The sequence below is a fragment of the Bos taurus genome, chromosome 16 (assembly GCF_002263795.3).
Source record: "Bos taurus isolate L1 Dominette 01449 registration number 42190680 breed Hereford chromosome 16, ARS-UCD2.0, whole genome shotgun sequence".
NCBI classification, from domain to species: Eukaryota; Metazoa; Chordata; class Mammalia; order Artiodactyla; family Bovidae; genus Bos; species Bos taurus.
In genome coordinates, this window is record NC_037343.1 from 28,550,921 (window position 1) to 28,566,687 (window position 15,767).

Here is a 15,767-nt window from a genome sequence, read left to right on the forward strand (position 1 = left end):
AGAATGTCATTTAAAATATATAAAAAGTGATGCCATTTTTAATATCTGAAGAGTTAAAAATAAATATTGTTAGTTGAAATTAATTAAATTCAAACTAATCTTTGACATGAGCTATACTTGAATCTCACATTTTCAGGTGCAGCAGACTATTTTGATTTTTATTTATTTTTTGCTCACACCACTCAGCATGTGGGATCTTTGTTCTCAGACCAGGGATCAACTTGTATCCCCTGCAGTGGAAGCATGGCGTCTTAGCCACTGGACTGCCAGGGAAGTCCTCGTGAACTAGACTCTTTTTTATTAACTTACATTTTTGTCCTCTTTTTGTTCTGTTTCTATCGTTGATCCCTTTTCAGCAATTCTTCTCCTAGGAAAAAGGTACGTCAGGTAAAAAATTAAAACAAATCATGTAACAGTTAAAAACTATACCAAAAAGGAAGGCCTGCATCTAGTTAAATTATACTTAGAATAAAAATAACACAATTCTTTCAATCCTGGACACACCCACGTAATTTCTCACTCACCTCCTGGCCAGCAGGGCACTCATTTCTTCCATTAAACCACTACCCCCTAAAGGAAGGGGTCCATTTCCACGACCTGTATCTGTTTTAGATGAGGCCGAATTCACACCAGTGGTGTTCCCTCCGCTTGGGAAAGAGGCATCTTCCATCTTAACGAAAATATAAACACATAATGAGAATATAAACACATATGTGGGGCAATCCTAATATATCAATCTTTTATTAATATATTACATTCAAAACAGAAGGATATATCCTTTTTTTATTGACATTAATAAAAACATCTAGGTATTATTTTTAAAACAATAAAAATATTGTCAATAAAAACATCTAGGTATTATTTTTAAACCTTAAGAACCAATGGAGTAATTTTATGTATCAGGGAAGTTTTATCAAAGCTAACATCACCAATAATGGCATAACATGCTATCACATGTCTCCTTGTATAAGGCATTGAAAAGGATGTATTATGTTGGTGGAAAAAATTGCAAAACCTGTCCCCCAAAATGCATAACCTCCATCAAATCTTAGGGAAATACCAGATCTACAAAATACTTATATTATTGTCTTCAAAAATGTCAGTATCATGAAAGAGGAAAATGAGGAATTATTACATTTTAAAGTAAATTAAAGAGATATCACAACAAAATGTAACAGGAGTGACCCTGAAACAGAAAAAATTGCCATAAAAGACATCATTGGACAACAGGTGAAATTTTAAGAGGTTTGTAGATTATGTAGTATTGTATCAATTAAATTTCCTGATTTTGATAATTGTATTGTGGTCATGTGGGTGAATGTTCTTCTTACAAAATACACACTTCAGTATTTAGGGAAATAGGAGCATGGTGTCTCTGATTTATCCTCAATTCAGACAGAGTGTGTGAGTTTATGCAGAAGAAAACATATACAAAGAATAAATATGGTAAAACGCTTAGTGGCCAATCCAAGTTAACGAATTTACAGAAATTCTACACTATTCTTGCAACTTTTCTTAAGTTATTTCAAATTTTTTTAGTCAATGAAGTTAATAACACAGGGTTCATACAATGAGAATACAATAAATTCAATTTTTAGATGCTGAGACAGAATGAGACACACATAAGAAATACAATGAATTAGGAAATCCATTTACCCGTGACACTTTCCTAAGTTTTGCTCCAGCAATTGCAGCTGCAAGTCCAGTTAAAGGGCGATTGTCTTCAGACATGGATCCCGAAAAAAATCCAGACGCAGGGAGGGGAGGAGCAGGAGGTGGAGGAGGAGGAGGGGGTACTTGATTGGGAAGAGGTGGTGGAGGAGGCGGGGGCGGAGGCCCTGAGGATGGGAGTGGAGGAGGTGGAGGGGGTCCTGGTGGGGGAGGGAGTATGGCTGGTGCCTGGGCAGGACCTGGCGGGAGTGGAGGAGGGGGTGGAGGTGCAGGTGGTCCCAAGACAATGCCTGAGAGGAAGAAATGTTAAGACCGTCAATGATAGAGCCATGTTACACTATCTTAGGAGGAAAGGCATGTAGAGTGACATGCTAAATTAAACATTTATCACAAATTTATGAGCTCAATTTACATAACAGTTAAAATCCAAGTCAGTATTAAAAAGATACTACAAAAAAAATTTCTTAAAAAATGCTAAAATTTAAAGCCAAATCTTAAGCTAACTAATTAAACGTAGAGTTTAAGTAACAGAACTTCTAAACAGATCGTCTAATTAGGTTTTTTTTGGTTCATGGGGATTTGGTAAATAAAATAAATGCTTATAAAGGTCGGGATGGAGGTAGCATCACTGGAAAGAGAAATACACGTATAGGTCGGCTGTTAGTGTTATTTGAAATAATAGACCCAAAATAATCTGGATAAACCTTCGGAGTTGAGATAATAAATCCTACACTAATGAAACATGTAGTTTACTTGCTTTCCAAAATGGCTGAATTGAGACCATGAAAGAAGGGCAGGTCCCACGCTCCAGCATCTCAAAAATACTCCATACTTAAATACAGTGTATCAAGAGAGTTGAGAATAACCGAAGTAAAGGAATCTTTACTTTATTAAAATAACCAGGAGACACAGAACTTGTACAGAGTTTTAGCCTAGAAGACAGGGGTGGGAGAATGTCCAGGTCTTGTAAAATCACAAAGCAGTGGACAAGAACAAAATCAGGAGACTGACCCTGTAGGTCCTTCCCCTTCCTTGAAGGCTTAAAGGGCTGTTTTAGGACAAATAAAATGCTATTTGCGTATTGAGTGGTTGAGTTTTTCAAAAGTGCTAACTTTGAACAGTGACACAAGCTGAAACGACAAACTCCTGGCAGAAAAACAGTGATGGGCTGTCAATCTTCCAACAGAACTCTGAGGATACAGGAGGTGGGCTGTCTGACCTTGTCAAACTCTGCCTCTTCTGTCCAGCACTACTTTCACAGTGATACTGAACTGCATCTACTAGAATTGTGATGCAATGTTTAAGCAAAATTCACCAAGTCAACATGAAAAATATATATACGGAGATAACAAGACCCCTAGAACAAAGATCTTTTTTTAAGATGTGCTTAAATCCAGACTACAAAACTGCTTCTTTGTAAGTACAAATTTGTCATATTCCTTCCTGAATTTCTCACTAAATCCTATTTTAAAAAGGGAGTGGTTGCTAGGAATCTTTTTATTTACTTACAGAACCAGGTCCTTCTCTACTTAGGAATAATCCACACCTAGAAGATCATAACCCCCTTCCCTGTCACCGAGACAGCAAAGTTCGAGCATGGGGAATAGGGGGATGACTGCAGAGGATGCTACCATCTCCCAGCTATCCCTATAGGCTGCTACGTCTTACAATCTGGACCATGGAATCCTTTGGGGCATACATCACGACTGCCCTCTCCCCACTCTGTGCAAAGTTGGGATGCTCCCCATGGTTTAGGGTGGCAGCCACCCCTGGAAGTTTGATACGAGAAGCCCAATGCATACAGGAGGGGCCAAAAAGAAACAGGGTCCAAGATAAGAACTGTCCCAGAGGAGACTCCTGGATGACATACATCTAATGACTACAGTTGGGCACTAAACATAATTTCTCTATTTCCCAGAAATTAAAGGAAGACACGTTTGATTATATATTTATTGTGTGGATTAATATGTCTAGTAATGTTTTCCCAGTGATTATTCAGAGAAATGTACAGAGACCCTGAAACACGGAAAAACACCTCCAACACTGCAGAAGAACCCAAATCTAGCTCAATAGGGAAATTCCTCCTACTGATCCTCCAAATGCAATCAATCCAACAGAAAGAAACCCACCTTCAACTTTTTCAAAACCATCCTCCCCATTCTTCTAGGGAAGTGAAGCTGTCTGGGGTGGAACATTTTCAAGGGCTTAGCGGTTAGTCGCGATAAGGGAAGCCTTACCCTGCTGGGCTGGAGTCTCGGCCGGCTGAGAGGCTGCCTGCAAGCCTGGCTCAGGAGCAGAGGAGTCTCCCAGCACAGAGTTTAGAGGAGTCTCCACAGAGGCAGGGGCAGCTGCAGAGGGAGAAGGGAGAACACTAGGCTTGGATGAGGGAGTTGAGGCAAGAGGGGTGCTCGGAGGTGGAGGAGGAGAAGCTTGCGATCCACAGTGTGAGAGTGGTGCGAGGGAAGGCAGTGGCGGCGGCGGCGGCGGTGCTGCTGGCCCTGAGGTAGGCGGCGGAGACACGGGGTGCGGGACAGAGTCAAGCAGCCCGCTGGGCGCTGTTGGTGAGGGGGGCATCGGGGGCACAGGAGAAGAAACACAGACGGGGAGGACAGGCCTTGGACCCGTGGCTTTGCCTGGGGGGCTGCTAATCATTACTGGGGGAGACGGAGGGAGGGGTGAAAAATTGGGAGTAGGCCAGGCACAGGGCTTCGTAGCTGGAGGCTGAGGAGAGGGTGTGTTCACAGGAGAAGAAGGTCGAGAGTTTTTGTTCAGAGGACGAGGAACTGTAGCATAGTGGGGAAGAACGGGGTGGAAGGCAGAACCTAGAGATGTCGCAAAACGTGTCGCGGGGTGTCGAAGTGGTGGTGTAGGGGGTGTGGAAGTAGGTGGCAAAGCGGTCACTACAGCGTATTCAGGAGTGGCCTCTGACACTGGAGCTGAGATGACTTTAGCGTATGATGGAGGAGGTGCTGAAGGAGGCTGGCAACTGGCATACTCAGGAAGTGGAGCACTATACAGGGAGCTGTCGGAGGATGGAGCTGGACAGAGGTAGAAAGCAGCAGCGAAAGACAGGATAAAAAAGGAGAGAGAAAAAGGGAGCTAGTAAAGCCACAAAACCAGCATTCAGACAAAATGTACAAATGTAGACTACAGTTAGTTCCAGAGAATTAAAGCACATGTGCAAATACCTGACTTCACTCAAGAACGTTTTAACTTATAAATAAATTTTGAGATCCAAAAGACGGTATGTTTTCTTTAAATCAAGTAACAGATCAGTAAATTAAACTGATTAGCTTATTCTTGCAGCAAAAAAATACAGTCGTCTTAACCTTCATTATTTTATCCACTAAAAGGACATTAACATTACATGAATAAGATCACAAAGAAGGATAAGTTGCTTTTTAAAAATAATAGAGAAACTAGCAAAAAAGTTCATCATTAAGGGCTAGAAGCCCCCAAATTCAATGATCATTTGTGGAAAAGTTATGTTGACTATAATCCCAGAAAATAACTAGGCAATCAAAACAAATGAATTAACTCAACAAACCAATCAATATTTAATCAACCCACATTGAGACTTTAGATATAGATCATATGGAATAGAAAAATTGTTAAATCCTATAATAAATGTTAATTTTAATGAATGTCAAAATACCTCAAATTTTTAGTCATATCTTTACCCTTATGTCCTTCAATAAAATTCCATATTTAGTAATTTTCACTAATTTTTCACAATATTAAAATACGTTTACATTACTAGTCAGCTTTAGAGATGGTATTTTTTAACTTGCTGTTTTTAATTCCTCCTTCAAAAACTTGAGAACACAATCCAGCAAATTTCTGGAAAGCTACAGTACTCAAGAAAATTGAAGCAACCTCAAAAGGGAAATATATTCCAAATTCATCTAACACAAAAAATTTCCCATGAAAATAATTTACACTTTATAGCCAATTTATAGGCAGTTAGAAGAATTAGAATGCCAGGATAAAATTTTCCAAGAGCTTTAAGTCTCCAAGCAATAAAAGCAACACAGAAAGAAATTTAAAAAAAAAGATAAAAGTAGCAATCACCACATATTTTTTCTAATTTCAAATCGTACTGCTTAATCCCAAGAATCTCAAATGCTAAATATTCTTCCTAATTTATTATGACTCCACCAAACACCACCAAGCTCAGACATCAGGAACACAGAACAGTCTGTAAACTTCTTACCGGCATTTGATATTCTCCGCTCTCGCTCCCACTCCAGCTGCTCCCTCTCTAGTTGCTCCTGCCGCTCTCGTTCCTGCCTTTCCCGGTCCAGTCTCTCCAGCCTCTCCCGCTCTTGTCTCTCCCGCTCCAGGCGATCCTGACGTTCCCGTTCTTGTCTCTCTCTCTCCAGCTGCTCCTGTTCCAGCCGCTCCCTCTCCAGCCTTTCCCTTTCTAACCTCTCCCTCTCCATTCTCTCCCTTTCCATTCTTTCTCTCTCCAGCCTTTCCCGCTCCAGCTCCTTTTGTCGTTGCTGCTCTTGCAGTTGCCTGAAATTAAGCAAGTAAACAGTAGGCAATTATGGCTACTCACAATGAAAAACCCATTCTTTTCACAATGAACCTACAAGAACCTTATTTCTGATTTAAATACAAAGCAGTGTAGACCATGCAATCAACATCTCTCTTTCCACGTGAAGAAGGACTATGTTCAGTAGAGACAGCTTATGTTACATACAAATGAAAAAAATTTCTCTTATTAGGATCATTTTCGCTGCTTCAGCACATTAAACTAATATCACATTTTATCTTGCACTTTTCCTGAATAAAGTAGTCCAAAGAAACAAATAACTGAACATACCACTTTAATGACCAAGACATCCAGAGGTCAGTATAATTAACATTTTGACATTCACGCTCCCAGACTTTTCCTCATGTAAAAATACATAAGGAATATGAGGAATATAAACCAAAAACCAAATAAAACAGAGTATTTCTCTACCACTCTGAAATCTGTTTTCCTCTCTCCCACTTGATATATTGTAAAAGGTATTTGACGCACTAAGTAAAGTTTTGCGCCTTATACTTTTCATGCCTGTGTAGTGTTCCACTGTTCAGTTGTTCAGTTTGAGCAGTCTCCTATGGTACAATATATTAGCCTAATACTATTACTAATATGGCAATAAACATTTATCCTCACGTATCTTTGAACTGTTTTCTAACTGCTTCTTAAGCATCACCATCCACACAGATTTGCTAGATGAAAATATATAAATATTGAGAATTTTGATATACAGCTCCAAACTGTCTTCAGCAATAGCGGTGCCAATTAACATTCGCTAGCAGTCCAACAGCATATGAGAACATCCACTTTTCTCTCCTTTCACTATCATTGTTTTTAATCTCTGCTAATCATGTAACAATTTTCACTTAATTACTTCTGATGTTAAATATTTTACAATTTGTTTACTGATTTTTGTATTAGTATTGACTGCATATGTTATTTGATCAGCTTTCTCTTGGGAGAGTTAATACTCCATATTTCTCTGAAAGATTCTTTTCTATATTAAAGGTCACAATGCTTTGTCACACATTGGTCATAGGTATTAACTTTTATTATGGCTTTATGTCTTTGATTTTAAAAGTGTTATTTTGTAATATGGCTTTTAATTTTATATAGAAAATCGAGTAATATTATTCCTTTATGTAACCTGCTTTCAATACCCTTCTGAGGCAGCCTCGTCCCACAAAAAGATTATATAGTTGCTAACACTTTCTTTTCATACTTTTATTTTTTTACAATAAAAGCCTTTAGTTCATATGAAATTCGTCTTGGGCTTAACATGTGAAGAAGTGACCTATATCACAGCACCTATTATTGGATAGTTTATAGCCCTGATTTAAGATGTCACCTTTACATGTGCTGACTATTACTGAACTTCCAGAATGTTCTGGAGCATGGATCTGCTTGTCTGGCAAGGCACGAATATCTTGATGCTTTGATACCCAAAGTATACTTTAGTATTTACTAGGATGCAGCCATTCTTATTACTCTTCTTTTTGAGTTTTTCTAGATGATTCTCAGATATTTAACTCTTTCTAGGTAAATTTTAGAATCACTTTGTTTAATTTACCCTTTCTGCCAACGCCTATGCTTTCAATCCTATCAATGTTTCATTAAATTAGAAAAAGTCATATTTTTATCTCCTTATCTAAGGAAGTATAGACTGTCTCAGTATTTATATTCAATTCGACTAAAAATCTCAACTCTAGGACCTCAAATGATGACTATAAAAATATCTGCAATTATACTAAAACCTGCAGAAGCCTCCTGCGTGTGGCTCTAAAATACTTTGCTTTTTACCTTCCATACATAATATAACAGAGCAAGAAGATGTCTCCAAGTATCCAGCTCAACTTAAACAATTAAACTGTTATAAAAATTAACGTGCCCTAAGATTTAAAATAAAAGGTTATATTCATCTTACACATAAAATATTTTAAAACACTGGCAGGATGATGAAATGAGATAGTATCGTGAAAGCTCTTTAATAAGTACCTGGAGCATAAGAACACTCAGTAAATGTGAGCTATAGTAATAATTATTTGGAAATTTCAAATTGAGACTTTCCCTGGACTGACTGATAAGCTGACTGGGTTCTGACTAGAGGGAGTGCTACATGACAGAAATGTGTATGCTGTCTTTTGTTCCTCCCAGTAGTATCAATAAACCAATAAAATCTTTCCATAAATCTCTTTCATGCTTCTTTAATTGATTATTAAACAAAAAGAAAAGTCCAAGCCCTCTCCTATTAGCACAAAAACACAGAGCTTCTTTCTGGACAGATCATCATACTCAGTAAATGCAAGAGAAAAACCGAAGACATCTATGGTAGTCCTGCTTATGAGAAATAGCTGCTTAAAAATACTGACAATAAAATCTGATTTTTAGGGTACATTACTGACTTCATTATACTATTTGATAAAATACTAGCTGCCAAAGTTTCTGAGGGATAATGATATCACTGTAGGGATGAGGGCAAGAAATAAGGTGTATTCAGAAGAATGTTTTTAATAATAAGACAAAATTATTATTTTTGAATAACCGGCATCTAACGAATAAACACAGGTAGGGCTTATATTGCATTTGAAATTCATAACACTCATCAAAAAATAAGAGCATATTAAATACAATACTCTAAACAACCTACTGGGTCGAGAAGACAAAAGATATACCCATATTATTCTAATTAGAATATATTTGAAAACAGAAGCTAGGGGAAAGTATTTAACTTTTAATGTAGCTGTACTAAGATCTATGATTAAAATATTCAATTTATTAGGCTCTGTTACGATCCTGTGCTACCTCTTACATTTTATTCTATCAAAATAATACAAGCACGTAGTTTTTAAAGTCTGTAAGAAAAAAACAGCAGTTCACTGCTCCAACCCTCCCATCTCAGTTTCCAACATATCAGAGATAATTACTGTCAACTCTTTTGGCTGTTTCTTTAGATATGTCAGTTCATTATTTTAATTTTATAAAATATGTCAACTGACATAAGATATCTCTTAACTTCCTCACCACACACAGGCTTTTCTCAATATAGTCATGGGAAAATACTGATTTTTGGTTATATCAATATTCATTCAGAGTTTACATTATTAATATGATAATGTAAACGCTGTTAACAGCTTAACCACATAGTACTCTAAGACTACATTTCATTTCTCATCCAAGTTCTTGTTTTTTTTTTAACCCCCCAGTTAATGGCTGCTTCTCTAGACCACTTTTAACACAAAAAATAAGCTTAAAGCACAGGCAGAAGGCCAGGTATGACTAAAGTGAATCTGAAAGAATTATTAAATAATGGCATTACCAACCAATGTATCCTGACTTAAAATAACAGTTGCACATGTCATAATACCTGGGTTTTCAGGCTATGAAAGAAAAGGAATATACTGATATAAGAAAAGAGCACAAGGCCAGAAAGATCATCCAAGTTCACTGACAGAAGACTAAGTAGGCGGTTCCTACAGCAGCAGGAGATTCTGTTATTTATATTTTTGATTTGAAAGGAAGAAAGATGCAAGAAACAAAAAGTGTTTGAAGTCTCTAATTTTTAGCCCGCTCACTGAAAGGAAACACATCTAAACATATTTTCCCAAGTTGTGTGTCAAAATCTCAGGCTTACAAATCCATAGTGGAATGAATAATTCCCACCTAAATTGGATGGTATAAATAAATCTACTGACTTTCATGTTTTGACTTCTAAAGCAAGACATTTGTATATCTTTTTAGGGGGACAGTTTCCAAATTTATAAACTCCGCTTTTCTTAGAAATATCACTGCCAACTCACACACTGGCAATACACATGATTCTTCCCAGAGCTCTGACTACAAATGACTGTTTCCAACTGAAAATTTTTTCAAAGTACACAGGCCCTAATTCTGAACGATGGAAACATTCTGGAGACTAATTTTTCTTTTGGATATGCATTTTACAGCAATTTAAAAGTTTCTGAGAAAATATATTTTTTCATAAAAAAACAAAACAAACAAACAAAAAAAAAAACAGTGCAAATGACTAACAGTATAGTCATAAAGAGCATTTAAAAATATCGGGAAAAATTCTTCCCACCACCAAAATATCTATTTCTTCCCGAGAAGAGTTACCCCCAAATGTAAAGAGAACTGTTGCCTGTAAAGCACCAGGCAACAATAAGATCAATAGCTTTTTTATATACTTGAATACATATTTAGTTTATGTTAACTCAAAGATTTAATTTTCTTATAGCAAGCACAATCTATATAAAAATTTGAAAACACATTTCATTCAGCCTTATGTATAACAAAAAAATAGCACTAGGTAAATGAAAAGTAATTTAAATTTCAACATAATAAAGGAGGAGAGTGGATCAGGAAAAATACTCCAGGTTGCTAACATTCAGTAACACTAATGCTACCAACATTTGACAGAAAATAAAACCACATAAATAAAATGTGGGCATTTCAAATCTCTATTAGTAAACAAACAAACAATGGATAAAACTAAACAAGATAATAAAGTTTTTAAAATTACAAAACTCCTGAGACAGGAGACAATACTCACAAGAGAAGGCGGTCAACTCTTGGTCCATCCTGCCTCTGAAGGCTAACCTGAGGACAGTACACTCTCATCGCTGCAACTCCTACTTCTGTGCGGGGGTTATTACTCCCCTCTTATAACTTTCAGGTAGTAGTGGTGATTTGCAAACTATTTATAGATACTAACTAAATTAAGTTCTATGCTGAGACTGACACAGGACTGACTCATGTTTCTTAGAATATGTTTTTTCATCAGTCAACCAAGGAAGCCAAATTAACAGTATGAGTAGGAATCAGAAATTGGTATTAACCAATGACACACAATATATGAATAGAAAACCATACTATCATCATCTCACTACAGCAAAAGTATTGGACTAATAAGATTTAACATCTAAGATAATTATTGATTTTATCAACTCAATTTTACCCTCATGAAAAATTTTAAAATTACTTGTAAAATAGTTTAAAAGGTCAAAGTGTTACAAAGTTTATAATAAAACACTAATCCAACACTCATGGAAAACTAACCAAATTGATGACATGGATCACAGCCTTGTCTAACTCAATGAAACTATGAGCCATGCTCCTTAGGGCCACCTAAGACAGACAGATCATGGTGGAGAGTTCTGACAAAACGTGGTCCACTGGAGAAGGGAATGGCAAACCACTTCAGTATTCCTGCCTTGAGAACCCCATGAACAGGATGAAAAGGCAAAAAGATAGGACACTGAAAGATGAACTCCTCAGGGTAGTAGATGTCCAATATGCTACTAGAGAAGAGTGGAGAAATAACTCCAGAAAGAATGAAGAGATGGAGCCAAAGCGAAAACAACTCCTGGTTGTGGATGTGACTGGTGATGGAAGTAAAGTCTGACACTGTAAAGAACAATACTGTGTATCAGAGTAATCCAAGTCTATGCCCCAACCACTGATGCCAAATAAGCTCAAGTTGAATGGTTCTATGATGACCTACAAGACCTTCTAGAACTAACACCCCAAAACAGATGTCCTTTTCATCATAAGCGACTAGAATACAAAAGTAGGAAGTCATGAGATACCTGGAGTAACAGGCAAATTCGGCCTTGGAGTACAAAATGAAACATGGCAAAGGCTGACAGCATTTTGCCAAGAGAATGCACTGGTCATAGCAAACACCTTCTTCCAACAACACAAGAGAAGACTCTATACATGGACATCACCACATGGTCAATACTGAAACCAGAAGCTGACTGTGGCTCAGATAATAAGCTCTTTATTGCCAAAATCAGATTTAAATTGAAGAAAGTAGGGAAAACCACTAGACCATTCAGGTATGGTTTAAATCAAATCCCTTATGATTATACAGTGGAAGAGACACATATTCAAGGGACTAGATTTAACAGAGTGCCTGAGGAACTAAGGACAGAGGTATAAGACACTGTATAGAAGGCAGGGATCAAGACCATCCCCAACATCCCCAAGAAAAAGAAATGCAAAAAAGGCAATATGGGTGTCTGAGGCAGCCTTACAAATGGCTGGGAAAAGAGAAGCAAAAAGCAAAGGAGAAAAGGAAAGATATAAGCATCTGAATGCAGAGTTCCAAAGAATAGCGAGGAGAAATAAGAAAGCCTTCCTCAGTGATCAATGCAAAGAAATAGAAGAAAACAAGAGAATGGGAAAAACTAGAGATCTCTTCAAGAAAATGAGAGATACCAAGGGAACATTTCATGCAAAGATGGTCACAATAAAGGACAGAAATGGTATGGACCTAACAGAAGCAGAAGATAAGAAGAGGTGGCAAGAATACACAGAAGAACTATACAAAAAATATCTTCATGATCCAGATAACCATGATGGTATGATCACTCACCTAGAGCTAGACATCCTGGAATGAGAAGTCAAGTGAGCCTTAGGAAGCATCACTACAAACAAAGCTAGCGGAAGTGATGGAATTCCTGTTGAGCTATTTCAAATCCTAAAAGATGATGCTGTGAAAGTGCTGCACTCAATATGCCAGTAAATCTGGAAAACTCAGCAGTGGACACAGGACTGGAAAAGGTCAGTTTTCATTCCAATCCCAAAGAGAGGCAATGCCAAAGAATGCTCAAACTACTGCACAACTGCACTCATCTCACACACTAGCAAAGTAATGCTCAAAATTCTCCAAGCCAGGCTTCAACAGTACGTGAAGATGAACTTCCAGATGTTCAAGATGGATTTAGAAAAGGCAGAGGAACCAGGAATCAAATTGCCAACATCCGTTGGATCACAGAAAAAGGAAGCAAGTTCTAGAAAAACATCTACTTCTGCTTTCTTGACTACGCCAAACCCTTTGACTGTAAGGATCACAACCAACTGTGGAAAATTCTTTAAGAGATGGGAATACCAGACCATCTGACCTGCCTCCTGAGAAATCTGTATGCAGGTCAAGAAGCAATGGTTAGAACCAGACATGGAACAACGGACTGGTTCCAAATTGGGAAAGGAGTACGTTAAGGCTGTATTTTGTCACCCTGCTTATTCAACTTCTATGCAGACTACATCATGCAAAATGTCAGACTGGATGAAGCACAAGCTGGAATCAAGATTCTCAAGAGAAATATCAATAAACTCAGATATGCAGATGACACCACCCTATGGCAGAAAGCAAAGAGGAATTAAAGAACTTCTTGATGAAAGTGAAAGAGGAGAGTGAAAAAGCTGGCTTAAAGCTCAACATTCAAAAAAGGAAGATAGTGGCATCCAGTCCCATCACTTCATGGCAAATAGATGGGGAAACAGTGGAAATATGACACTTTATTTTTTGGGGCTCCAAAAGCACTGCAGATGGTGACTGCAGCCATGGAATTAAAAGATGCTTGCTCCTTGGAAGAAAAGCTATGGCCAAACTAGACAGCATATTAAAAAGGAGAAACATTACTTTGTCAACAAAGGTCCATCTACTCAAAGCTATAGTTTTTCCAGTAGTCATGTATGGATGTGAGAGTTGGACCATAAAGAAATCTGAGCACCAAAGAATTGATGCTTTTGAACTGTGGTGTTGGAGAAGACTCTTGACAGTCCCTTGGATAGCAGAGATCCAACCAGTCCATCCTAAAGGAAATCAGTCCTGAATATTCACTGGAAAGACTGATGCTGAAGCTGACACTCTAATACTTTGGCCACCTGATGCAAAGAGCTGATTCACTGGATAAGACCCTGATGCTGGGAAATACTGAAGGCAAGAGGAGAAGGGGATGACAGAGGATGAGATGGTTGGATGGCATCACTGACTTGATAGACCCAAGTCTGAGCAAGCTCTGGGAGTTGGTGATGGACAGGGAAGCCTGGCGTGCTGCAGTCCATGGGGTTGCAAAGAGTCAGACACGACTGAGTGGCTGAACTGAATCCAACACACTAATCCTCTTCTCAACTCTTCATTACTTCTGATTCCTCTCCCCAGAAACAACTACATTCAACACTTGATATTTATGTTTCTAATTTATTTGTTTAGAACTAATACTTCTTAGTCTTTCAGATTTAGAAGTTATCTACTGACTTAGACTACATAAATGATTTAATTCCCAGACCCTCTAACCCTCCTAAAAATCTTACCTTACTTATTCTCCATAAAGTCATGACTTTGGATACATCAGCAGCCACTTAACTTACTCTTGCTGACCATATTTACCTTCCAGAACAATTCCTTTCTTAACAGTGGTGTTAAAAATGGCTATTTTCAGAATTTGATTCTTTTTTCCATACCTAACCCAAACTCTCCATCAGAACTCTAGACCCTCTCAATGGGGTCAAATATTATCGGGTGATCTATTTTTGTTTGTTTGCTTATTCTTTTTCTTTCCCCCAGAAAATTTTGGCCCATCCTACAAAGCTACAGGGGTAGAGATGAACTAATGCCACAGAGACCTTGTGGCCCACAAAGTCTAGGACCTTTATTGTCAGGCCCTTTTCAGAAGAAGTCAGCACCCCTGACCATGATCAGGTCACTGAATTCCAGGAAAGTTCCTTATATTATTTGTTTGCAGGTTCCATTTCCTCACATTTTTGATCTTGTTCTCCTAAAATTCCTATTATTTAGATGGAGTGCCACCTAATCTGATCTTAATTTTTTTCCCCTCATATACTATCTCTTTTACTGCTATTTTCAGGACAATTGCCTCATTCTTATTTTTCAAGCCTCCTATTATTAAAATTAATGCTGTTTCAAAAAAATTTTCTAAGTACATTTCTTTACACTCATTCTTTTTAAAATATATATGTGTGTGATGTTCAAGCTGTTTTAGAAAAGGCAGAGGAACCAGAGATCAAATTGCCAACATCCGCCGGATCGTAGAAAAAGCAAGCGAGTTCCAGAAAAACATCTATTTCTGCTTTATTGACTATGCCAAAGCCTTTGACTGTGTGGATCACAATAAACTGTGGAAAATTCTTCAAGAGATGGGAATACCAGACCACCTGATCTGCCTCTTGAGAAATTTGTATGCAGGTCAGGAAGCAACAGTTAGAACTGGACATGGAACAACAGACTGGTTCCAAAAAGGAAAAGGAGTTCGTCAAGGCTGTATATTGTCACCCTGTTTATTTAACTTATATGCAGAGTACATCATGAGAAACGCTGGATTGGAAGAAACACAAGCTGGAATCAAGACTGCCGGGAGAAATATCAATAACCTCAGATATGCAGATGACACCACCCTTATGGCAGAAAGTGAAGAGGAACTCAAAAGCCTCTTGATGAAAGTGAAAGAGGAGAGTGAAAAAGTTGACTTAAAGCTCAACATTCAGAAAACGAAGATCATGGCATCCGGTGCCACCACTTCATGGGAAATAGATGGGGAAACAGTGGAAACAGTGTCAGACTTTATTTTTCTGGGCTCCAAAATCACTGCAGATGGTGACTGCAGCCATGAAATTAAAAGACACTTACTCCTTAGAAGAAAAGTTATGACCAACCTAGATAGCATATTCAAAAGCAGAGACATTACTTTGCCAACAAAGGTTCGTCTAGTCAAGGCTATGGTTTTCCCTGTGGTCATGTACGGATGTGAGAGTTGGACTG

At 37.9% G+C, this 15,767-nt stretch overlaps 1 protein-coding gene across 16 annotated transcripts in view; it reads right to left on the reverse strand.

The window, feature by feature from the left end:
• Window positions 1-15,767, reverse strand: part of ENAH (ENAH actin regulator) — a 157,609-nt gene that overhangs the window by 18,252 nt on the left and 123,590 nt on the right. For 7 of the 16 annotated variants that reach the window (XM_024976700.2, XM_024976698.2, XM_059875681.1 and 4 more), the window contains 5 exons: window positions 5,885-6,189; window positions 3,909-4,709; window positions 1,657-1,961; window positions 525-670; window positions 310-367 (listed from right to left, as the gene is read on the reverse strand). In XM_024976700.2, the coding sequence (XP_024832468.1) occupies window positions 310-367; window positions 525-670; window positions 1,657-1,961; window positions 3,909-4,709; window positions 5,885-6,189 (1,615 nt within the window). Of the gene's footprint in view, window positions 1-309; window positions 368-524; window positions 671-1,656; window positions 1,962-3,908; window positions 4,710-5,884; window positions 6,190-10,751; window positions 10,975-15,767 lie in introns of those variants that run through there. The other 9 variants (XM_015475063.3, XM_010813174.3, XM_059875682.1 and 6 more) reach the window with 3 other exon arrangements.